Here is a 24,739-nt window from a genome sequence, read left to right as displayed (position 1 = left end):
TTCACAAGGCCTTGTGATCTTTTATAGCCTTGTGATCATTTTTAGCCAAAATTTGACAAACTTGGTTATTTCAAGCCAAAATTTGACAAAATTCACAAGGCTATAGCCTTGTGATCTTTTGCAGCCAAATTTGACAAAGTTCACAAGGCTATAGCCTTGTGATCTTTTGCAGCCAAATTTGACAAAGTTCACAAGGCTATAGCCTTGTGATCTTTTGCAGCCAAATTTGACAAAGTTCACAAGGCTATTGTGAACTTTTCAAGCCAAAATTTGACAAAGTTCACAAGGCTATAGCCTTGTGAACTTTTTCAGCCAAAATTTTACAAAATTCACAAGGCCTTGTGATCTTTTGCAGCCAAATTTGACAAAGTTCACAAGGCTATAGCCTTGTGAACTTTTCAAGCCAAAATTTGACAAAATTCACAAGGCTATAGCCTTGTGAGCTTTTTCAGCCAAAATTTTACAAAATTCACAAGGCTATAGCCTTGTGAACTTTTTCAGCCAAAATTTTACAAAATTCACAAGGCTATAGCCTTGTGAACTTTTCAAGCCAAAATTTGACAAACTTGGTTATTTCAAGCCAAAATTTGACAAAATTCACAAGGCTATAGCCTTGTGAACTTTTTCAGCCAAAATTTTACAAAATTCACAAGGCCTTGTGATCTTTTTCAGCCAAAATTTGACAAAATTCACAAGGCTATAGCCTTGTGAACTTTTTCAGCCAAAATTTTACAAAATTCACAAGGCTATAGCCTTGTGAACTTTTCAAGCCAAAATTTGACAAACTTGGTTATTTCAAGCCAAAATTTGACAAAATTCACAAGGCTTTTTCAGCCAAAATTTTACAAAATTCACAAGGCCTTGTGATCTTTTTCAGCCAAAATTTGACAAAATTCACAAGGCTATAGCCTTGTGAACTTTTTCAGCCAAAATTTGACAAACTTGGTTATTTCAAGCAAAAATTTGACAAAATTCACAAGGCTATAGCCTTGTGAACTTTTTCAGCCAAAATTTTACAAAATTCACAAGGCCTTGTGATCTTTTGCAGCCAAATTTGACAAAGTTCACAAGGCTATAGCCTTGTGAACTTTTTCAGCCAAAATTTTACAAAATTCACAAGGCTATAGCCTTGTGAACTTTTTCAGCCAAAATTTTACAAAATTCACAAGGCCTTGTGATCTTTTGCAGCCAAATTTGACAAACTTGGTTATTTCAAACTTGGTTATTTCAAGCCAAAATTTGACAAAATTCACAAGGCTATAGCCTTGTGAACTTTTTCAGCCAAAATTTTACAAAATTCACAAGGCTATATAGCCTTGTGAACTTTTTCAGCCAAAATTTTACAAAATTCACAAGGCTATAGCCTTGTGAACTTTTTCAGCCAAAATTTTACAAAATTCACAAGGCTATAGCCTTGTGAACTTTTTCAGCCAAAATTTTACAAAATTCACAAGGCTATAGCCTTGTGAACTTTTCAAGCCAAAATTTGACAAACTTGGTTATTTCAAGCCAAAATTTGACAAAATTCACAAGGCTATAGCCTTGTGAACTTTTTCAGCCAAAATTTGACAAAATTCACAAGGCCTTGTGATCTTTTGCAGCCAAATTTGACAAAGTTCACAAGGCTATAGCCTTGTGAACTTTTCAAGCCAAAATTTGACAAAGTTCACAAGGCTATAAGCCTCGTGATCTTTTTCAGCCAAAATTTTACAAAATTCACAAGGCTATAGCCTTGTGAACTTTTTTAGCCAAAATTTTACAAAACTCACAAGGCCTTGTGAACTTTTCAAGCCAAAATTTGACCAAATTCACAAGGTCATAGCCTTGTGATCTTTTTCAGCCAAAATTTGACAAAATTCACAAGGCCTTGTGAACTTTTTCAGCCAAAATTTTACAAAATTCACAAGGCTATCAGCCAAAATTTACAAGTTCACAAGGCTATAGCTTGTGAACTTTTGTTCACCTTGTTTACTGTTCAAATTTTGCCTGAAAATGTTCTAAAAAATTTATTAAAATGTGCAAGTAGTATAGACAAAAACGACAAAGGAAACACACCAATTTAAATAAACAATTTTAATTTTCAAGACAACAATTAATTGCGATGCCTGTGTTTGTAACTTAGAAAATGGCCGCCTGCTCGCATGCCAGGTCACGTATTAGGCCAGTGCGCCCTCTAGTTCTTATATATAACTCTATGGTTGATACTAAGTTTATTGATGCGTTTTGGCAGCTGTAACCAATCATGGTTTTGGTTATTTGCTATTTCAACCAAAACAATTCTTGGCCACAACCGGGAGAAAAACACAATCCCACAGACCCATATAGCAAAGTATTTGGCAACATCTGATTACCATCCAAAATGCCACATTCATGTGAACTGTTTGTAACAGGTCCCCTGTAAGATCTTCTTAGCACAGAATAACTATGATCATAGCAGGAAATAGTTGACCGACCAACCCGTTACTGCGTTACATAGCCAGTCAAAAATAATCTTAATTACCTATTGGAAGTATTGTCTGTACCTTTACATGAACCGTCTTCCCCTGTCGTTATTTTCGTCCATGCAACCTGCTCACTATTTGACAAATCTTCTGATTGTTCATCTCTGTTTTCATCCGACCTTTGCCCTCTGACCTCCTCACTGGCCCCTTCTGATTGATTCTCCGAGGCATCAACCATCTCCTCAAAGTTAATACCACTTGACCTTTGCACTCTGACCTCCTCATTAGCCACTTCTGATTGGTTCTTGAGAACAGCCTCTTTGTCATCATGACTCAATTTGTCCAAATTTTCTCCTTTGGGCTCGGCTGTCTCGTGACCTTCGACCTCTCCATCGACTGCTCCAGATAGGTCTTTGAAAGCGGCTACCTTCCGCTGGGGTAGAACTTTTAAGAATGCTTCCTTCCAGTCGTTGGTTTTGATAAAGGCAAGAAGGATCTCAAAAACTTGAGAATAAAGAATAAATTATAATAACATTTCATTTTTTTTTTACACTTTGGCAGTTAGATGAAGAAGAGTTTGGTACTTTTTACTTGGTTTTGTTAAGAGGTTTAAAAGAGGAGGTTAGAAAAACTTTGTAAATTAATGTTTAAATACAAATTTGAATCAGAAATTACAGGGAAGACTTAATCAATCATCACCAAAAAGTGTTCAAGTGCAAGTTCAAGTAACCGAGAAATATCATACTTTGAAACTCACTGGGTGAAATTATGGGGGCCTGACCCCCCAAAAAATTGCTTAGTGGGAGACTTGACCCTGTGACCTCCAAATGCATGTGTCGGTGCTCTTTAAACTGATCTATCTAGCCATAATGTTGGCAGGTTCCCTATCTCTTTTACAATGACCAGCATCTTGTTTAGTTATCAAATATTATAAACCACAAGGGAAACTGCCTAGGTCAATTTTAAATGACTTTGGGTTGAACAAAGACAATTTGACTAGAGTGGGACTTGAACCAGTGACAGGTCTCGGTTTAGACACTAGCCCAACGTGCAATCACTAGTCAAGAGTGCCAAGTCACCACCAAGGGCTAGTGAAAATTTGTGCGGGCTGAGTCAAAGGTACAGCTGACTAGCCTGACGGGCTAATTAAGGAACAAAGTTAGTGCAAGGCCTGAGCGTCTTCTCTTTTTGTGTCATGTTTATTTCCCTATTTATCTTTACATACCATGATTGATGACCAGCACTTTTCTGTCTCTCAGCTTGACGTACTCGCTGATCGGGAGCTGAGCATGAGACCAACCGCGCTCCACGGCGAGGGAATAACAATGATTCTAGTCAACAAATCACAAATTTGAAAAAATTACTATAGCTAGCTAAAAAAAAAATTCGAAACATTTGAATTTTTTTCAGAACCGAGAAAGTGTTCATACAATGTATGTGTTCGTCCACATAGTGTTTGAAAACCCTGCCTAACTTGGGACTACCCTTAAGTTTTTAATATCAGCGCGTCTGCCAGTGTTGAAGAATAGGCAGATGTGTGTGATCTAGCCGTAGGCTGTAGCCAAAGTCGCCATTTCGGACACGACCTTAAAGGGTCTATGTACTTTTTGTCGGACAAAAAACACAATGTCCACAGATTTACACCAAACTTACACAGTTTGAAGATAATGATAGTAGAAAGCTTTCCTGAAAATATTATGTGCTGAGGTGCTGTAGTTTTGGGGAAATTAGTAAAACAATGTCAAGAAAATAATTTTCGTCTCGTGAGATGAAAATTATGAGCATGTAAAAACGTATTTTCATGACAATGTTTTACTCATTTCTCAAAAACTACAGCACCTCAGTAAGTAATTTAAATGGAAGCTTTCCACTATCATTATCTTCAAAACCTGTAAGTTTTATGTAAATCTGTGGACATTTTGAAAAAGTACCCAAATCCTTTTAACTACCTTGTGATGGTTATGGTCAACCAGTCCACCAATGATGTACACTCGATCAGGTCGGAGTTCAGTCAGAATGTTTGGAGATTCCGCAGCGAGGTAGACGATGTTCTGCTTTCCAAAAGCCGCCTCTGGGCCGTCCGTTCTCCAATGGACCTTTTTAATCGATGAAATCAAATATCAATCAATCTTCAGTCATGTTTGTCTTCACTCAGGGCCCAACTTCATGGATTTGCTTTAAAGACACTGGACACTTTTGGTAATTGTCGAAGACCAGTACTCTCACTTGGTGTATCTCAATATATGCATAAAATAACAAACCTGTGAACATTTGAACTCAATTGACCATCGAAGTTGCAAGATAACTATGAAAGAAAAAACACCCTTGTCACACGAGGTAGGTTGTGCGCTTTCAGATGCTTGATTTTGGCACCACAAAATCTTTCAGATGTGCTTTCAGATTTTGTTATGCTAACAATTATTTTGAGTAATTACCAATAGAGTCCTGTGCCTTAAAGCACTAAATTCAGCGCTTATGGAGGCAGAGAATTTTGCGCAAGTCAAGCATATTTCAAAGGGGTAACAGGGATTCAAAGGGTTAACAGGGAACTTTTCGCTGAGCATGTGTGTACTCCCAATTACTATCTTTCTTCGCTTACAACTAGCGCAGAAACTCGGTGCTTGCACAGTAAGCGGAGAATGGTGATGATAATTTGGCAGTAGTCAGAGCCATAACAATGGGCCCAGGGATGATTAAAGGTATTATACAGGATTGGTAGAAATGTCAAAATAGTCATAGACAGTAGAGCTCTTCTTTTTTTGTCGTGACAAAGTTTGCGGAATATTTTTTTTTACGAAAGTGAAATGCCGCCGAGGCTGACTTACATCCCAGCTCTTGTAGCCATTGATGACGTGATCACTGATCTCTTGGAATCGTCCCGCGAGGCCGCAGATGTAGAACTGCACTGGTTTGTTGTTGACGTTGCGATTCTCGGCGTAACATCTCTGCAGCTGCTTGCAGAGCTTCTTCATATCCTGGCAACAGATGAAACACAAAATAAGTTTACTAGTCCATACCTCAAAATTCACTTTTGTACATTCGATAAGTTCAAAGGTAGAGTCATGGATTAGGGTGTCATGGCCAAGTGGTTGAGAGCATTGAATTCAAGTCCTGGTGGTAACGTCCTCGAAGTGTGGGTTTGAATCTCGGTCATGACACTTGTGTTCTTGAGCACAGATAAAATGTCCTTAGTAGTCCTTGTGCTCGTGTGTCCATAATGGCACATTACTAGGCTTATTCAGCTGCGCCGATATTTAGTGCTTGCATAGTTGACAGAGAATGGTGATTGGAAGTGCAGAATTCGTAAGCGCATGAAATAAGGCCCTAATTTGGTTCTGATCCACCTTCTGGATCTAGTGTAAACGAAGTCTTCAACCCAGTTCATTCTTCCTGCAATTGCGGTACAAATTTTGCCGTCACAGGGCTGTTTTCGCAGCAAGTGTTTACAAACTATTACAAATTCTTCGTTGCCAGTTTGTAATGTCAAAATTCATATTGCATTCAGATTCACCAGGAAGTTCGAACCAGGCATTAAAGTCATGGACATCTTGAATCCAAAGCCCAACAAAAATTAAAATAAATGCATACCAGGTCATTCATGAGGTCATCAAATGTGCAATCGATAGCGACTCTGATGTCACTGGCCTCCGGGTCCTTCATGCGACGCTTCTTAATAACAGCGCCACCATCCTCCGTCAATTCCAAAGCTGCATCCGATGCCGACTCTGCGCTCTTTTGTTGTTTTTTCTGCCTCCTTCGTTCCCGCTCTTTTAACCTGCAGAGACAAACATTGAATGAATGTCATGAATGTCATTAAACATCTTTATAAAATTGGCTCTGGTGGCTTGTTAGACCTCCCTTCCCCATGTTCCATCCCCCTTAACCTCCTTGCAACCCATCCAATCTACTTACCTCTTAGCCATCCTCTTCTCTTTCCAATCTACGTTCTTAATCCTCCTCTTCAGCTCTCTCTTGGATATTTGATGTTCCTCAATCTCCTCGATCGCTTCCTCCTGTTCATCGTGGGTCTCCCCTGCTTCGTCTTGGTTGTCGAGTCTGCTAGCTCCGTCCTTAATTGGGCTGATTTCCTCCATGAAGGATGGAGAGTGGTTGAAGTTCTTTGAGAAAAAAATTCAGATGAGACATTATTATGGCAATTGTAATAACAAAGTAATAACTACTACAGCGAGACTTGAACCTGTGATGCTCTGGATTGATGTGCTGGCGCTCAACCAGCTGAGCTATCTAAATCTAATAAACCTTGTTGGTGGTCTCTCTATTTACACCAACTATAGGATATTTTGTTTCTCTGCAGTTTCTCAGGTGCGCAAGTCAGAAGCCATTCAACCAGTGTAAGTGTACTGCTAGTGCTAAAGCAGTTGCGATAACGTAACTCTCCTCCCGACAGTTTTATTATGGGCTAACTTTCCGTATGGCGCCACCACCACTTGTGACTTTTTTTTGCACTAATTTTTACAAAAAGGGATATCTTGAGGTAAATTTGATACTAACTATATTATTTCATATCGAATGAATAAGTGGTGGCGCCATCCATACGGAAACTTTTTCTTATTATGACCCAATAAGCGCTATTGGTTTGGTGCACGGTGTTTTTTAATACATGTAGTATATAATTACAAGTGCTATTATAAACTGCTGTCCGGAAACTGGACTTTGTACGCTACCGGCAAAATCAACCATTTTTAATTTATAAATATAACAACGAAAACAAAAACAAACGTGGCAAATTTCTATACCATAGCATAACATCAAAACCTACAATAATATAAATCGAGGTTAATCTCACCCAGACACACAAAAACAAGTTCTAAATCGGACAGTAGGATCCACCACTCATTCAGTTCAGTCATTGGCATATTATACATGTGGCCGTGTGACGTAAACACAGCTATAGAGGGCGCCCTCCGTTAACCCCGGACCTGGTGGTGGGCCGAACAACCGAAAATCGGAACAGACCCCCGGGTGCAAGGCAATTGGCGCTGGGGACGAGCGAATTTTTTGAGGGTCGTGCAAAGTTAAATAGATTGTGTACAAATATTAGTCTACCCGAACCCGGGGGTTCTGTGCTTCAACTGCGCTTATAAATAATGGTCATTTTATGGCTTTGGGGAAGTGAGTGCTTCACGAAAACTGACAGCAAATCGGTTTGGGAAAAGGCACATTGTTTTCGTTTTGGGGTGACTTCTCGGGAATAATTAGTAAAGATTCCAAACGGTTGACCTACCAAAATTTGACAAAGAAATTTAAAGTTTATTGTGTGACCGAAAATATATTTTTGTTATATATTTATTTGGGTTTTCAAGAAGCTGACAGACTTTATATTTATCATAATAAGCGTTGGTTTGGGGTTCTGTTCATTGTTAGTGGATGGGCTTTCAACATGAATAACATTTACTAAAAACCAGCCTTTGAAGTTTATTATACAAAATTAATATTGTCAATATCTAATTAGTTAGGTATACCATTCAGAAACCATTCAACCTGTACTCTCGTATAGCCAGGTATCACACATAAGTTTACGATACCAGGGAAGCGGCAGCCAGGGATCACCCCAGGGATCAGATTATTAAGCTTATTTATTTGTTACAAATTAGAATATAAAGTCATTGTAAAAGTTATTGTAAAACTGTTTTTCCATAGGAATAATTAAGGACAAGTGTGTGCGAATCATTAAAATTTAGAGTGGAAAAAGTGTCAAAAAGTGAAACTGGGCTGCTGTCAACTTTACTTCGGCTTAAGTAAGTTATCCCCGGTCGGATCGACCCATTTCCGCCCGGCAAGTTGTTCCACCGCTTCGGTGCTCTGGTACCGGAGGTGTGGGCTCTCGCTCTCGGTCACCTCCTTGACTATCTTAGCGATGTCATCGGCCGTCTGTAAGCTGGCCGTCATAGAGCCTGGCTTCGGGGTCATCATCTCAATATACATGCCCCTCATGACGTCATCATAACCCTCCACGTGCTTTTCGAAGGGGATGCTTTTGTACTTGGTTATGATCTCGGTCAGGACACCCGCTGGCTCGATTAGGCTCACCCTGAAACCATGATACCAACAAAGCAATGATGGGTTGTATTAGAATAGGCCTACATGCAGATTTCTTCAACATACTATAGCAGAGAAAACTACCAGAAGCCGAAAGCTGGCAACTGCGACCATGCCTCAATTGTGAAAGCAACGGGCACTTTTTAGCGATCGTTTTGTCAATCAAACACCCGCTGTGAATATTTAGCAGCGAAGTTAGCAGTGAAGTTAGCAGCGAGTTACCTACTCGTGTGAACAGTCTTTAGCAACTGGTGGGGTCCGACTCCCTTGGTCGCGGATTCCTTGAAGGCCATGAACACTCCCGTAAAAATAACGAGCATTTTGTGTACTTTCAGATGCCGAAAAAAGGCTTTATGTCTGTAAAACTGCGTTACTTTTCAGAGAGAGAGAGCCGTTTGTCACAAAGATTGAAACTATCAACAGCTCTCATTTGTTGGTTACCAAGTATGTTGCCATGCCAACAATTATTTTGCATAATTAATACCAATAGTATCCAGTGCCTTTAACAGTGCCTTTTATCGTCTGTATTTTTCGTAAATCGTAATAACAAGGTTTGCAAGAGCTATACATAATTTACCAAAGTCACTTTTGCAAGAGACGGGCAAACTAAAAGGTACTTTTTTACGAGGAGCTTAGGGGGCCTACCTGATGTTATAGGCCAATAAAATCGGCGCAATTGATTCGGTGTACCCTTCCATTGCAAACTTGGAGGCTGAATAAATACTGAGGAAAGGCAACCCTGCGGAAAACAAGTTTGATGTAATTATTTTAATATTATTTAATAATTAAATGTAAATTATTTTAATATGAAAATTGTAAGTGAATCAAAAACACCAACTCTGTTCTCCACAAAAATAACTTTTTAAAAACAGCATCCAATGACCCCACGATGGATACTTTTTATCTTTCTAAAACTATTTTGGACATAATCGTCTAGTTTTAACGCCATTGGTGTGTGCAGTCCGCACAAAGACGTACACAGGGTCGGACTTTGTCCGTATAACAATTTTCTACCGAGAAAGTAAACAAGCCTGGCCCAGCTAAAAACACAACCCTGTGAACTGGCCCCATGCTAGTTGGGTATACTTAGAAGGGTTCGAGCATTGTAACTTGGAACACGATGGCATACACATTAATTTTTGTGACTCCGTTTTAATTTTCTTTTAGTGACGTGTGTACGGTTGTCTAGGACGAATGGGCAGTGGATTGCATGGCCCTTCCTTGGCAAAACAGCCTCTTTTTTTTTACATTTCAATAGGAGACTTTTGGGACGCTTTGGAGGCAGCAGACTTACCAGGTAAATTCCATTGTTCTCAGTAATGGGCGCATACCTGGTAGGTCTGCTGCCACCTAGCGTTCCAAAGTCTCCCATTGCAAAATGATCCGCGGAAGGGATTGGAAATTGAGTGGCACTTTTCCCTTATATTTTGTAACACAAATTGCATTGCCATTTACAAAAGGGTAAAATGTAATGACTGTTTGTAGTGTGCCGCGGGGGTGACAGAAAAAAATTAATGTAGAACACAATAATTAGACAACTTTAACCCTCGAGTTTCTTTAATGTGGCGTTATGGGGTACGCACGTACCATTGATTCCCACCATGCTGCTGATGTTAATGATCCTGCCGGCTTTTCGTTCCTTCATGGAGGGGAGCACAGCCCGAGTGAGCCGCACAACGCCCCAGAAGTTGGTATCCATCACTCCCTGACTCCACTCCATAGACTTGTACAGGATACCATCGGTGCCACCGATTCCTGCGTTGTTTACTAGTGGAAACAAAATGGGGGAAGTTATTATAACGATCCACTAAAAGCAACAATAAGTACTCCTGGCCGATTTTCTACCTTCCGCCCAGGTACATGTAGTAAAAAGCAGGACAGATCTTTTAAGAACTGAGAAGTGTCCAGATTTCCGAAAATCTACTCCGTGGTAGCAAGACAGTTCTAAAGAACAAAATCTACCTGATAAGTATAGACACACACATGGCACGCCATAGCGTCAATATATCCCATGAAGGGTGTGTGTGTGTGTGTTGGGGGGGGGGGGGGGGGGACCAAGCACGTGTGATTATCTCTTTTTTGCGAAACAAAAATCAACTTAAACTTTCAACTTGACACAAGCCAAAACAGGGTAAAATATTGTATGTTTATTTAATATGATATTAAACTTCGTTGTCAATAGCAAACGCATGCATGCATAATAGAAAAGATCACTGTATGAAAATAGGTACAGAAGTTTACCGGTCTTATTTAAAGAAAGAATCTGGAACCAAAAAGGTAACACATGTTTTATGCTGGCTGCTTAGGCCTCTGGTCTGTCCATGGCTTTTGTATAATGACCCTACTTTTTTGTAGCAGAGCTGACCATTCGACCCCACCCACAAATTTACCAAGGACATCAATTTTTCCGTCTTCACGAATGATATCCTCAACCAATGTCGTCACTGTGTCGTCCTTAGTGACGTCGAGCGTTCTGATGAAGAGGGTCTCGTTGAGGGCGCTGCCTGCAGCTTTCTCCAGACTGTCTTTCGATGCAAGATTTCTCATGGTTGCATAGACCTGCGGGGAAAAAAGTAGTTTTCTAAAGTTTTGACAAAACTATTTGATGGGTCTGCTTTGCCTACCGTGAGTAAATCGGCGCCTACATGACCAAGGGTTTAATAAAGTTGCTGATGAGCGGAAACTATCAAAAGTGTGGAAAGAGTAAAGACTTAGTCCCGCAGGACTAGCTATACGTTTTTGATATCTCTTTTAGGACTAGTACTAAAGTTAGGACTTGTACAAACTCTTTGTGAAATCGACCCTGCCTTCAGAGAGTGCATGCCGCGCAGCTCGTACTGTTACGTGGGTGAGAGTTCATCCACAGAGTATCGGGGGCCCTCGACAGCCCATCATGAACGCGGTGATATATAGTGGGCGGGCGTAAAGTAAGAGGGCACAAACAAGTTAAGGGATAATATAGTCTTGGTGCAAGACGTTTCTCGTTCCCTTTTCACGCACACCGCGGCCAATTCACCGACAGCGCGCGCACCGACTCACCTGACTTATAGTCCACTCACCGCCCCGGAGAAACGTCTTGGTCCGTTTGCTGATCGCTCGGGAAATTCCGAGCACATTCCAATCATTCCGTGCTGCGCTAGGCCTGCATAACTCTGACGTAGCAGTATCAGCATAATTTCCCACAGTCTGGTATCTGTACGTCTTCGGTGCAACGCAACCAGAAACAGCCAGGCTTCCTCGAATGTTAGTTGGTGTGTAGGGCTTGTACATTTACGTTCGTCTTTTAAGTTTTGTAAACATGATTGCTGTAGAACGATGTGCGAATTTTAGTTTGCCCTAAAATACGTTTTTGGGGAAGATTTTGAGAATTTTTGTAAGTGCAATTAATTGAGGGGAATGGAATCTTAAAATGTTAAGAACGAGGATGTTTAGCAACAGAGCTAACAAAAATAGATCGATGTACACGAACATGGGATTTTCTGGCATTTTTAGTCTTAGTCCAAAGGGTAACTTTGTAGGTACAAATAATTATAGGGTCACAGTGCCTGAAAGTACTTTTTATGCAGAAAAAACTAAACACTACATCCGAAACTTCCGTATCATACTCACACAGCTTGGTCAAAATCAACCGGTGGTCGACCACCATTAAATATCTAAGCCTATGAGTAATTTGACACGTCTTCGCGAAGATAAGAAGCCCAGCCACAACACCACGTTGGCATTCGGTTGTGTACTGTGTGCATGTGTACAAGAAGGTACATGTACATGTCAGACATATCCTTTGCCCACGCACTTGGCCACAATTAGACGTGACATGTAATGGAGGACAATTTTGGCGAACGATTGTGATCAACTGTGCTTTATAATTAAGTGCCGATAGCCATGCAGGATATCTTTCTTTATTTTCGAAATAATGTGCAAATATACCCATACAAGTTACAAGTTCTCTCATCTGCAAATAAAACACTCGACTCCTCGAGTCTTGCCGATGCGGTCAGCAATATTGTTAAAGTATTTTTTCATTGACTGACAATTTCTTCCCTCTAACAATCGATCGCAACCGCTGATCTCTAATTAATAATAACATAAAGATCAGTGATCGCCTTTGCATGCGCCACAAAACGAACATGGTGTGTATTTCCCCGGGTTCCTGCCGTAGCATGATGCAGTGAGGCTTTTTCTCGACACGTCGGGTGCATGCAAGTTACCAGGCTGGCCCGCTTGTCTGTTTTCAGTTGTGCGCCTGCGTAGTATTTTGTTGACCCACACGTTGAATATGTATGTGAGGTCACATAACTCAAACATGCACACGGACCAAGACGTTTCTCCGGCGGTGAGTGGACTATAAGTCAGGTGAGTCGGTGCGCGCGCTGTCGGTGAATTGGCCGCAGTGTGCGTGAAAAGGGAACGAGAAACGTCTTGCACCAAGACTAGGGATAATATAGAAAATTCGTCAAGTGAAAATCCTTTATTCACCTACTTAAGCCTATGAGTTATACACACAGTGCGTGTATTTATGTTTTATTTTTCGGCGAGTTTGTTACCCAATAAATCACAAAGTGACCCTTTTGTATGTTTATCAATTTGTAGTGAGAAAGAATGACCATTTTGTAAAGTGTCGTGATGCATCAATTATTTTGTACAGTTTCTTCACACAAATCCATATTGAGGCCTCTTGGAAGGTTGATATATACCTACCTTGTACTTGTGTTCGGGATCCTGTGCTAACATAACAGCAGCTGCGAGCCCAATCCCAGACGAGCAGCCAGTTATCAAGACGGTGCTTTTCCCCATGATTGTGAACGGTGCGTCGGGTCTCTTGAACGGTTCAGAAATAATGACTAGTGCACGGTGGACTAGTTCCTACGGGTGAGTGGTCCCAAAAAGTGACCCTGTGTTTCACAGCTTTGGACTGAAAGCACTGTGGCCTTTCCTTAAAATAACAGAACACATCGGCAGTGCCCGTGGCTTATCAGTTATAAATACAATGTGAACTTTGACGCACTAGGATTATTTGCTCCATCTAAATATAAATCTCTACAATCGGTAAATAAGGCATCTAGCAACCATTTACAAACAATTTTTCAGTGTCCATTGTCCGTGGCACAATATATATGCAAAGGTTTTTGTGTTTGTTTTTCGTATTTTTTAACAGCATAATGTGTGTCAGGAATCGTGCTGAGAGAGAAAACAAAAGGGCAAACTCCTTATTTTTACAACCTTGGGGCATGAAACTTCAAAGACAAAGTATACCTTAGGAATTTAGAACCTTCAGGTTGCTCAACTAGGATAGCAATATGAGATGCGCAAATATTGGGCAATAATGATCCATGTAATGTATCTGTTGACATAACCGCATTACTTCGACGTAAAATATTTCTCAACATGCGCTGATATAGGCTTCTACTCCAAAGTTGTTTTTGCCATGAATTGTTTTCTTGAACAGCCGAAACAAATCAAATCTATAAACCATAGAAACTGGTTCATTGGTGGATAAGAAAGTTTTACTCAAAAGAAAACGTTTTTGTAAAACACATGCACTCATTTATTTGTCTGCATCCTACATCTCTTGAAGACTCGTCAGTCATTTTTTTATTATCAAACAAAAGCATTGTTTTATCCTCAGAAAGTATGAAGCACAAGAGGTTTGTTAAAATAGTTTACTTATGTATGTCAACATCGTTTTCCTCCACTCAATAAAAATTATCTTTATTTTTCAAGGGGGAGCACATGTTGCTTGAAAAAGAGAAACAAGGAGGAAAATGGGAGATTTTAAACTATCTGTTGCTAACGAGATCAATGCAATGTTATTTCCCAAAATAATATGAAATTAGAAAGTGATTGACAAAAATATCATTATTTGATCAAAATATAAATACTATCTCGTGGAAGCATTTTTTTGTTACAAAGCTGTGAAAAATGGCAATCGAAAGATATGTTTGATCTATCATAATAACAGACCTTCAAACAATCAAACAATCAATCAATCAATCAATCAATCAATCAATCAATCAATCAATCAGTCAATCAATCAATATTAACAATAAGGTGCCGATCCAATGGCTGTCCCTAAATATTGTACAGACAGCTTTTGAAAATATAGCGAGGCTTTTCTTGGAGAAGTTCTGAATGTGGATCTTAAAGGAAGACAGATCTTTTACAAAAACACATTACTTCAAAGTGACATGTTTCTCAAAATATATTCAGATGCTTTGTGATGAAGACACAAATAAATACAAGTTACTTATAAACAGCAGTTAAACAAGTAGATACAAATATATACAACTATTAACCAATAGCATAATTCTTTAATTGATAAAATATACATACAAATTCACAAGACTGATGATTGTGGAAAATGTTTTGCCCGAAGCGTCAGAAAAAAAAAAAAAAAAACGGCATGATGCTGAAAATGGTTGCAAATCATCAACCTTCTCGCTGTAAATATGAAGACAAAAGCTCGTCGGCATCTTACACTCACACACATAATAGTATTTTTTGGTGGGTCGGAATCGAACCTCGGACACACTGGTTGAAAGTCCGCTATTCCTGAGGGCGGTTCGAATGCTTTGAAGTTAGTAGCGGATTGGTCCTGAAGTTCAAGTTAGATAGAGGTGGGTTGGAATCGAACCTCAATCACACTGGTTCAAAGTCCACTATTCCTGAGGGAGGCTCGAATACTTAAGTTAGTAGCGGATTGGTCTTGAAGCTAAAGTTGGAGGTCAAACAGATCACGAAGGTCAAGAAGAAGAAAAACACCTTCAAGGGTAGCTGCCTAGTAGATCCGTCTTCTCACCAATCTTTAATAATCGATCATGCTCCTATACAAAAACAAAAAAAATGCAATTTTTAACTTTTATATTTAAATTTCCCACACACTGATCCTTGTCATGTGTTAAATACTTTTTGTCACCATTATTTAACTTAGCTTTAGGCCATTTCAGACTGTTCAAAATCTTGGGGTCTCCCAACCGGAGATTTTGTTCAACCCGTTTCACACAGTACAAACTTCAATCCGCCTCCAATCTGGACTATGGACTAAAGACAAATATATCTCACCTTAGCCGTGCCATCTAGAATAATTCTATCCTCCTTCATCATCATGCGATGCTGTTGTAACGTTACGTATCCTTCCTCACGGTTTACATGGCTCTATAAGGAAAACAACAAATTTGGATTTGGGTTTAGATATAATTTTCACATATACATTTATATTTAGTTTTATCTGTTTCTCTTTTAAAATGATATCTGTAAATGGTGGTCATACGCTGATGGATATCAAATAAATAAAATAAATAAATAAAAAACATGATCTCAACGCTCTTATTAAAGCCAATTGAGAAGAGAGAAGACAATGACGAAATTCCTAGACAGTCAAACTACAAAAAAGGAGACAAGACAAACAGGTAACAAGAAAACATTTACGAAAAACAGACTGGATTGCTACGAGAGAAATATGTATAAACTAGCAGAGTTAAAGCAAATGCTTGTTAAGAATTATCTGCTGACGTCCCTTGTTATAAAAAATAAAATATTGAAACTTGTGAAACCCACCTTGAATAACTCGGATTGCTCTCGTAGGATCTTCTGCTCGAGCTCTTTCTCTCGTTGGGAGCATTCGATCATCTGCTCCTTGATCCGTTGGGCATTCTTTCTTTTCAATTCGGCGAGTTGCTGTTGCAGTCTCTTGCACTGTTGCTCTTTCTGTTTGCGGGCGTACTCGCTTGTTCTGACCCGGGTGGACAAGTCGTGCTCGATCTCTTCCTGTTTTGTTACGGTTCTCTGTAAAATGGGAATAAAATAACATACAAAAGGGGTTTGTTTATTTGAGTCATTTCATTAATAGTAGGGAAAAAAAAGTGAGAATGCAAAGCAATTTACGGTGAGGCAGCATTTGGTAGGCGTAATTATGATGCAAGAGAAATCGTTTTGCGTATGAACTGGCTTCTAGGGTGGTGTGTCCTAGGCCCTATATCATAGAACTGCTTAAGCACATACAGCAGCTAAGCACAACACAATTATGCCTACGAGAGTCAGGTTACCACACCCAAGCTCATTTCGAACAGAATTGTGTCAAGCAGTATTTTTTGCTTATTATGCAGCTCAATGAAAATGGGCACTTGGCAAAATGGAATAGGGGGGGATGGTCCATTCACTCCTATGAATCCATATTTGTATACAATTTTTGTTTACATCTTGCTATCTATTTGTCTTATTTGAACAGCAGTGCCTTTACCTTTGCATGTTTGAGCGTATCTTCATAGCCTCTGCGTGTGGAGTCGTACTGCCTCTTACTAAAGCGCTCCTCCCAGTCCATTAACTCTTTCTCGTGCTCTTTCTTCTTCAGTGCTGTGATGTGTTGAAGCCGGCGACTTTTTCTGGCTTCGTGACTCTGAAAATAGAAGAAGAAAAAAATGTGTATAATTGAAAAGCAAAATATACCTTTGGTTAGGGGAACCATTTGATTGTTTTAATCCTATAAAAATGTAGATTGTACAAGATAGAACTAACATCTGAAAATTTCATTTCAAAAGGAGAATTTGTTTTTGAGAAATTGCTGAAAATCTGGAGCGAATTATGTCCACACAGGAAGAATAGTCCATTTAACTTTAACTTTGACATAAGGGTCATAAGTTGACCTACCTGGAGTTTCTGTTCTATCTTCTTGTTTGTGAGGTCCAGCTTGGCGTTGAGCGCTGCCTCCTGTAGTTTCCGCTGGGTAACATGGTTGTCTTGAAGACGATTTCTGGTGTCTAGTAGCTGGCGGCCACCTAAACAACATCAAATAAACAGAATCAGTGATATTATTATTTATCTTCAAGTACGCGCTAATCCTCCAATCAGATTTGCAGAATGGAATGGTGGTATAAACCTATATTGCATGGCCCATATCACTACCTGCATCTTGTGTGTTCTATGTCACGCACCAAGTTTGCTTGAAGATAAAAACGTTTTCACACGTGCTGCTCATCGAAATACGAAAAAAATAATGGAACGCAGATGCTCTTTATTTTTCCGTATTCCAGTTGTGCTTGTGTGATAACTTATAATGGTGAGAAATTATTCAATGCCCACTTAACACACACTAGCTTCAATGATGGCTAGAAACAAAAGTGGCACTGAAGAAAGCTTGTTTTTATGTGAGATTGTATGTACTGTTTGCCCTTCTTTGTTTGGGGGAAACAAAGCGTACGAAACTTTATTGTGCTGATCCTTATTGTCTGCTTTTAAGCAGTTTTACTAAGAGAGTCAGTAGGGCCGTATTTCATAGAGGTATTTAACCTCTTAGAAAATCCCTGCTTAACATCTATTATAGTAATGTGCAGGATTTCAGTCACAAATTGTACACGTGACATCATGGTTTGGCTGGTAACCTTATTCTGGTTAGCATCACTGTGTTTTGCTTAGCTTATATTTGTGCTCAAGCAACTCTCTAAAGTTAGGCCGAGGTTCTCTCTCCATGCTTCATGGACTTACCATCTCTATTCTTTTCTAACATGTTGACGTTGGACTGGACCAAGTCTAGACTCAGGCGTCTTTTGTTGGTCTCAAATTGACCAGACTTGTTGAAGTTCTTCCTGTAAAGAAGGATCAAAATAGCGCAGCGAGTGAAGTATGAGTAACAATTTGTCACTCGGACTAGAAAAGAGACTGGGTTGAGTCAGTTTTATTTTGTGATTTCTGGGGTGTTTTTTAAAGGAGCAATTATCAGATACTGTTACTTAAAGGTATACCTTTGGTAATCACTCTTCAAATTAATGGCCCAAAAAAATCTTTGGTTAAAAAGCCTACACCCGCTTTTGATAGTAAAAAGCATGTGGAGAAATATTTCAGTAATGTAGTTATGCAAAACAAAAAAAACTAAAATAGCCTAAAAATTGGAATCTGAATAGGGTTACCACTTAACACTGCTAAGATTGCATATTCCTATGAGGGATTATTATTCCAGCGTGGACATAATCGCCTACGAGTTTTGGCGATATCTCAAAAACGAGACCACATTTTGAAAAGACATTTTCACAGGTTGGTTTTATTGTGTTCATGTACATTTATATAGAATAAGAACAATCGAACGGTTCCAAAATACAAAGGTATACTTTGCCATTAAAGGAACCATGGTTCTTTATACAGGAACCTTTATCAGATGTGGTTCTTTCGGTGGAACAAGGTGGTCCTAATAAGAACTGTATGGGTCTTCTCGACACTTCAATTAGCATTCTCTAGCCTTTTTCATGGTTTCCTAGGCACAGAAAAATGTTATGAATAAAGCCTGGCTCATACTTACTGCGATTCAAATGCGATATGAATGTTGACGCCAAAAATTTGCAACAAATAATTCGCAGGGGTTGCATTGTGCTCAACTCTCTGTGAATATCGCAGCGAAAATTAAGTTGCGACGTCAAATTCACCTCAAATTCGCATCGCATTCGCGTGAAGTATGAAGCCAGGCTTAATACAGATTTAAATCAAAGATGTTACCTTATTTTGGCTTCAAACTGGGCCTCCATCTCATTGTCTGTTTTGATCTTGTCCTTAGAGTCTCCTCTTCCATCCCTGTAAACCCAAAAAACCAAACATTTCTTTCAAGCATTTCATAAAAAAAGTCACAAGACTGAAGACGATCAACAGTGTTGTCCAGAAGCGCCGGTTGCCGGTGATTTCGCTGGATACTCAGTCCATTGGTGGCGGCTACCAGTGTCTGCTGGCCAAATGCCAGTGGAAACCGCGGTGGACCAGCTGAAACACCTTGACAAGTGGTCCCGCTGACTAGTCAAACCCTTCCTTTTTTCTGCTATAATTTTGTTTTTTTGTTTTTTTTCTGCTCATTTTTTTTTGCCTCCTCCAGCTTTCCCCAAGTTGGAGTACTGTCATCGACCGAAAAACTTGTTTAAAAAATAAAAACAAATTCTACCATACAATTTTGTTTCCATTGCTGCATCTCGATTTTAGGAGGTATCAAGTAACCCATCCATCCAATTGGAACAATTTTCATGCTTCAAACAACCCTTCCAAACTGACATAGAAAATAAATACAATACTTGAAAAAATACTTGAATGAAAACAAAATCTATGGCAGGTTCAGGAATCACTGCAACAAATATTGTTGATGAATAAAACAATAAATTGAATCAATGGATTAAGCAGACAGCACCACAGAGCATCTAAAACCAAACAAATTTTCGGGGGGCCCTTGGGCGGGCTCGATTATCTTGTCGTAAGAGCAATGAGCTTCAACTTACTTCTTAGTTTCTACCTCCATCTTGCGTTGCTTCTGGGCCTCCATGTTGATGGTCAGAGCGATGTCGGCAAGCTCCTTGTTAAGCTTGAAGGTTTCTTCCTCTTTGGTCTTCATACGGTCTGTGAACTCCTCGCTCAGTTTCTGCACCTCGGATCGTCTCAGCTCGATCTCGCTCATCTTTGTGCGGTACCTCCTCTCCAGGTCCCCACTTTGTGGCAAAATAATTCATCAAAACGGAAACGGTTACAAATTTGTTCTGTCAACTCTAAACAGTAAATTTCATTTGTTTTTACACCCAGTTCAGACAGGCGCTCCAAAGTCGCGCCACACTTAAATAGATTAGGAGCGACTCTGGGTCGACCCCGTTAAATTTTGGTTTCAGACAGGCGAACTTAACACAACGTTTACATTAGGTTCAGCTCATGACAAGATTGACGTCTGAAACCAAGGCGCTCCAGAGTTGTTCCAAACATGTTACAAACTTGTTGTTTGTTGAATCTGATTTTTTTATAAATAGGTATGATTTTTTTGGAAGAATATAACTTAGTTATATACAAAAATTAAATCTTCCATTGACTTCAAGTGACCCCCTTCCCTTCCAATCCACCACAACTACTTACTGACACCGAACTCTGACCCTCTGGCCCGCCAGCCTCGCCAACCCCCACCCCCCTCACTACACAGACGGCAACACACCCCAATCAAGATTGACGTCTGAAACCAAGGCGCTCCAGAGTTGTTCCGACCGACTGCAACAGTTGATCTTTCGACATCTAGCGCGTCCAGTCGATCCTAACTGTTTCAGGCGTCAAACTATTCATGTACTTTATTCAGTCTGAAACAGGTGCTATATAAGGAGTACACTTACATTGTGAGGTAAGACTTTCTATCTTCATCTTTGATCTGTTGATCTTTGTTGATGGACTTCTCGATCCTTTCTTTTGTCGCCTGCAGGTAAACAAAAACAACAAACAAATGAAAACAACAAAACAAATTTCCTAATGGGTTTGTCTTTAGAAAATATACTCTCTCAAACTGTATTTTTAAAACAATGTTCTCTCGAGTCACTGAACCACAGGCTTGAGTTTTGGTGTCGTGCCAGCAAACTTTCGACCGTGGGTCAGGAGTTTTTCTTGTTTGATTCCCCTCTTGTAAAAGAATTCTTATCCAGTAAACATTTTGAGCCATAAGCCCAGTGGACTTCCCCTAAACTTAAGCCCTGCTCCCTCTCATATTAAACTTTAGAATACATACATTTTCCTTTTTTTGGATGTGTTCCGTCGTGATCAAGAACTCCTTCTGCTTGTTCTCTAGAATCTTTCTTGCTTCTGCTTGCTTCTTCCGACTTATCCCTGAACAGAAAAAGAACACAAAAAAGATGATAATAGGATTTCAAACTTTGCATGGTCGAGATAAAATCTTGTAAGATCTGCTCAGGCTTTACCTTCTCTCTATATCATAGAGGAATCCTCATGTACAATAGACGATGTGACCTCTGACGTCACTCGAAAACCATAACATGATTCGCGCGCATACCACGGGCAAAACCTTTGTGTTGTGGCAGCCAGCTAGAAAGTACACGCAATCTTACCATGACTACGCGTCTTTTTGCCATGACATGTCCAGTGTTTTGTCAACAGAGGGCAGTGTGAATGTAAACATAGATACATCATCTATACTTCTAAAGCCTGCAGTGATCTTTGTGTCCAGTGTCCACCTTTCTCCAAGAGGCGATTATGAGAGCATTGGATTTACGCGTTGAGTTGTTACAACCACCGGTTCTTTACAGAACCACCCAACTCTTAGAGAAAGATTGTTCATGTCTTTGTCAGGTTGGTTCAGTGGTTTTCTCCATGCCTTTAACCTGGGCCCCTGTTCGAGCCCGAACCAGAGCCTTATATGAGGATTGGGTTTTTCAATCTCAACCCGGCTGTGTGGGTTTTCCCTACCAGGGATTTCCTCCCACATCTATATGTATTTTCAAAAGGAAGTTTGTGGAAAATTTGGATGGGACCAGAGTCCGAATTCTCACCAATTTCAAAGTCCTTCATGGTTCTTCGTAGCATGTGTTGACTCTTAATGATGTCTCCCTCTGATCTCTTCAGCTCTCGCTCTTCCTGTTTGTGCTGCCACATGTGATCCTATAAGGAAAAAAACATTTTCACTGATGTTAATTAAACTGTGATGAATGCACTTTTCGGATTTGGATGGTTCAACGTTCTTATTAGAGCCGTGAGAAGAAATTTCAGTTTAGATGTGGGAGGAAAACCCCGAGAATTATTCCAGGGAAAACTCACGCAGTCATGTAGGGAATGAAAACCCAATCAACAGAGTGCCCTCGGCGTGATTTAAACCGGGGTCCCAGAGGTGGAAGGCGAGGCCTGACACCACTACACCAACCTGATCGCCAGTGCTGCCAACATTTCCATCTTGCAATGAGGGAGAGTTTGTCCAACAATCAGGGAGATTTAGAGTTACATTCAACGGGAAAAAAGTTTTCGTAATCGGGGAGATTTTCAAATTTGTTCATCTGAACACGGAAAGATTGCTTTATTTTCAGGGAATTTTCAGTAGAATTAGATAAAAAGTTAGCAGTTAGGTTTAATAAATGATAAGTGATTAAAAACATTTACCTCGATGACTTTCATTCTCTTCTCGTAGTCATCCTTGTCTTTTTCCACTCTGTTCAATAAATCCACCACCGTGTCGATTTTGGATCTCCTCAATTCCAATTTCTTGCCATTGCCACCGGCTGAAGTCCCGAACAAACCAATCTGCAAGAAAATTCAAAGTAGAAGTGTTTCATCACCATCGTATGGAAGAAATTTTTTATAACAATGCAGAATTGCAAGTTAAATTAATGACAATTCTGTTTTAATATCGAGTGAGAAATTACATTTTTCTCAAAACCTTTGTTACTTCAGAGCATGGACTTATAGCCCCATGTTCAGAGGGAGCCATTTCTCACATTGTTACAAGTAAGATTTTATACTTAACAATTATTCTGAGTATATACAAATAGTGTCCATCCAGTGCCTTTACTAGGACACAATCTATTGAAGAATTAGTGCATCACAAAAGTGACTTTGACATTGAGGGCGGCTCTCTAATACAATATTAATGACTGGCATTTTTTGTTTTGTCTGGATGACCAACCTGTGCTTGTTTGGGCTGTTCTTCATCTTCAGGCTTCTTAGGTTTGTTGCTCTTGGCCTCAAGCACTTGACCTCTGACCTGGAAGGAGTGAGTGTACTTGCTGGAATCCAGGTAGCCGTCGGGACCACATTTTCTCTCTTGCTCTCTGTGGATGGAAAGGTCAAGTTACATCTCATGAATATTCAGAATATTCAAGTTACATCTCAAGAATATTCAGGTATCGGGAAAAAAGGAGTGAATTGAAAAATGAAACCAGGGATTTGATATAAACGACGAAGAGACTATAGGCGGCAATATTGCCCTTTCTCAAGACGTTCCTGTGCAAGTTCAAGAATCACATCCTGAGCCAAAACACTGTCTTTCAACTCAACAGATATTCTGAATCTGTCAGTGTCGGATCTGATTCAAGAATATCTGCAAATCTAAGGAAGCAACTTTCGACTGCTGAACTTTGATTTTGTCAAAGCCCTTGCTGCTGAAGTCACAAGTTTGACAATCAGCAAAGCTTTATATCGACAAACAGTTAGCTCCACTAGCCAAAGCAGTCCGGGTATTTGGTAAAGGTACCAGTACCACCAGCCTTTATCAGCTCCAGAACAAGACCCACATCTTTTGGTCTACAAGAATATCTTCCAAGAAACCTACTGGTTGTTTGATCTTTTTTAGGGAGGAGGGGGGGGGGGGGGGGGGGGGCGCAATACAGAACTCTTTGATAACCACATTGAGGTAAATGTCTTAAATAGACTGGTGCGTTCGGCCTGAACACTAGTTTGTATGGATTCCTCAGGGAACATGACTCTTTACCTCAAGAAAGCAGCATACTCCTTGGCCTCCTCCCCTTCCGGCTCGTCGCTACCGACGGACGCAAGGGTCTGGTACCTGGACTTCATCTTCTGGCTACTATCAAAGGGCATCACAAGCTTTCCACTTGCCATGGTGGTGATGTAACAACCACTTTCTCAATTTTTGTAGGCTATGTATTTTGACGACAGAATTAAAGGTGGACCTCTACAATTTCAATTTTGGAACTCCATCTGCGAAATAGAAACAAAAAAGTCGATGAAACCATTTTTACCTCCATGATGAAACAAACTACATTAAAACAACCTAAGTAAAAGCAAAACACAAAACTTTTCACTTTTCATTTTTTGACGAAATATTTTGACATGTCTTTTTGTACAAAAGTTGCTAGATTTTAACAAATATTCCGATTTTGTTTTCACAGCCACAATTTCTTGAACAACAAATAAACAATATAAATATATATATAGGTAACATTTGCAACTTTTTGTATTCAATTTATTAACAACTTTCATTTGGTTAAAAATAGTTTTCTTTGTAGTTATTAATATTATTGCCATTTTTAAATACATGTATGTTACAAACTTGTTGTTTGTTGAATCTGAATTTTTTTTTCTTTAAATAGGTATGATTTTTTTGGAAGAATATAACTTAGTTATACAAAAATTAAATCTTCCATTGACTTCAAGTGACCCCCTTCCCTTCCAATCCACCACAACTACTTACTGACACCGAACTCTGACCCCCCCCCCCCTCACTACACAGACGGCAACACACCCCAATCAATTATAAACAACACAACAAAGTCTCAACAACCAAACAAAAATGACGTCAAAACGCAACATAGGAAAATACCACACTTGGCCACTAATTTCAATACCTAGCAAATTTCTCATTTTATAATGGCCATTCATTGATTACTTACGTTCTTCTTCAAAAAAGGGGAAACTCCTCCACTTCTTATACCAGAAACTGGAACTCTCTCTCTCACCTCAACTGGTTTATTACTCGTCGAATTCTTTGAGCCGTAGAGGGCGTCCGT

The 24,739-nt window shown here is 39.7% G+C and overlaps 3 protein-coding genes across 3 annotated transcripts; all 3 read right to left on the bottom strand.

The window, feature by feature from the left end:
* Positions 1–2,058: 2,058 nt before the first annotated feature.
* LOC117303840 (tRNA methyltransferase 10 homolog A-like) lies at positions 2,059–7,325 on the bottom strand. Its single transcript, XM_033788227.1, has 7 exons — positions 7,249–7,325; positions 6,354–6,559; positions 6,030–6,216; positions 5,267–5,416; positions 4,391–4,537; positions 3,667–3,772; positions 2,059–2,945 (listed from the first exon to the last, which is right to left on the bottom strand). Exons 2-7 carry the CDS (start codon positions 6,533–6,535, stop codon positions 2,497–2,499), a joined length of 1,221 nt encoding a protein of 406 aa, XP_033644118.1. The 5' UTR covers positions 6,536–6,559; positions 7,249–7,325; the 3' UTR covers positions 2,059–2,496.
* A 366-nt stretch (positions 7,326–7,691) lies between these two features.
* On the bottom strand, positions 7,692–13,464 carry LOC117303910 (retinol dehydrogenase 8-like). The gene is made up of 5 exons (XM_033788363.1): positions 13,200–13,464; positions 10,892–11,060; positions 10,089–10,268; positions 9,147–9,240; positions 7,692–8,493 (listed from the first exon to the last, which is right to left on the bottom strand). The coding sequence occupies exons 1-5, from the start codon at positions 13,293–13,295 to the stop codon at positions 8,187–8,189; spliced, it is 846 nt and encodes a 281-aa protein (XP_033644254.1). The 5' UTR covers positions 13,296–13,464; the 3' UTR covers positions 7,692–8,186.
* A 583-nt stretch (positions 13,465–14,047) lies between these two features.
* On the bottom strand, positions 14,048–24,711 carry LOC117303597 (trichohyalin-like). Its single transcript, XM_033787804.1, has 15 exons — positions 24,623–24,711; positions 23,701–23,930; positions 22,897–23,041; positions 22,374–22,514; positions 21,773–21,881; positions 20,995–21,092; positions 20,609–20,688; positions 19,742–19,948; positions 18,981–19,055; positions 17,979–18,079; positions 17,145–17,272; positions 16,738–16,893; positions 16,056–16,283; positions 15,561–15,653; positions 14,048–15,322 (listed from the first exon to the last, which is right to left on the bottom strand). Exons 2-15 carry the CDS (start codon positions 23,829–23,831, stop codon positions 15,263–15,265), a joined length of 1,752 nt encoding a protein of 583 aa, XP_033643695.1. The 5' UTR covers positions 23,832–23,930; positions 24,623–24,711; the 3' UTR covers positions 14,048–15,262.
* Positions 24,712–24,739: the final 28 nt, after the last annotated feature.

This window comes from Asterias rubens, chromosome 20 (assembly GCF_902459465.1).
Source record: "Asterias rubens chromosome 20, eAstRub1.3, whole genome shotgun sequence".
In the NCBI taxonomy this organism is placed as follows: Eukaryota; Metazoa; Echinodermata; class Asteroidea; order Forcipulatida; family Asteriidae; genus Asterias; species Asterias rubens.
This window is presented reverse-complemented; position numbering and strand designations above follow the sequence as displayed.

What these genes read in the sequence shown, in the direction of transcription:
- LOC117303597 (XM_033787804.1), bottom strand. Translation starts at nt 23,831, where the DNA reads ATGGCAAGTGGAAAGCTTGTGATGCCCTTTGATAGTAGCCAGAAGATG. An exon ending in ACATCCAAAAAAAGGAAAAT is followed by an intron (nt 20,689 to 20,994) that starts GTATGTATTCTA and finishes GTTTACCTGCAG; the next exon opens with GCGACAAAAGAAAGGATCGA. An exon ending in AGCAATCCGAGTTATTCAAG is followed by an intron (nt 15,654 to 16,055) that starts GTGGGTTTCACA and finishes TTTTCCTTATAG; the next exon opens with AGCCATGTAAACCGTGAGGA.
- LOC117303910 (XM_033788363.1), bottom strand. Translation starts at nt 13,295, where the DNA reads ATGGGGAAAAGCACCGTCTTGATAACTGGCTGCTCGTCTGGGATTGGG. An exon ending in CGGAAAAATTGATGTCCTTG is followed by an intron (nt 10,269 to 10,891) that starts GTAAATTTGTGG and finishes TGTTTCCACTAG; the next exon opens with TAAACAACGCAGGAATCGGT. An exon ending in CAGCATGGTGGGAATCAATG is followed by an intron (nt 9,241 to 10,088) that starts GTACGTGCGTAC and finishes TGTTTTCCGCAG; the next exon opens with GGTTGCCTTTCCTCAGTATT.
- LOC117303840 (XM_033788227.1), bottom strand. Translation starts at nt 6,535, where the DNA reads ATGGAGGAAATCAGCCCAATTAAGGACGGAGCTAGCAGACTCGACAAC. An exon ending in GAGAAGAGGATGGCTAAGAG is followed by an intron (nt 6,217 to 6,353) that starts GTAAGTAGATTG and finishes TTGTCTCTGCAG; the next exon opens with GTTAAAAGAGCGGGAACGAA. An exon ending in ATGACCTCATGAATGACCTG is followed by an intron (nt 5,417 to 6,029) that starts GTATGCATTTAT and finishes ATCTGTTGCCAG; the next exon opens with GATATGAAGAAGCTCTGCAA.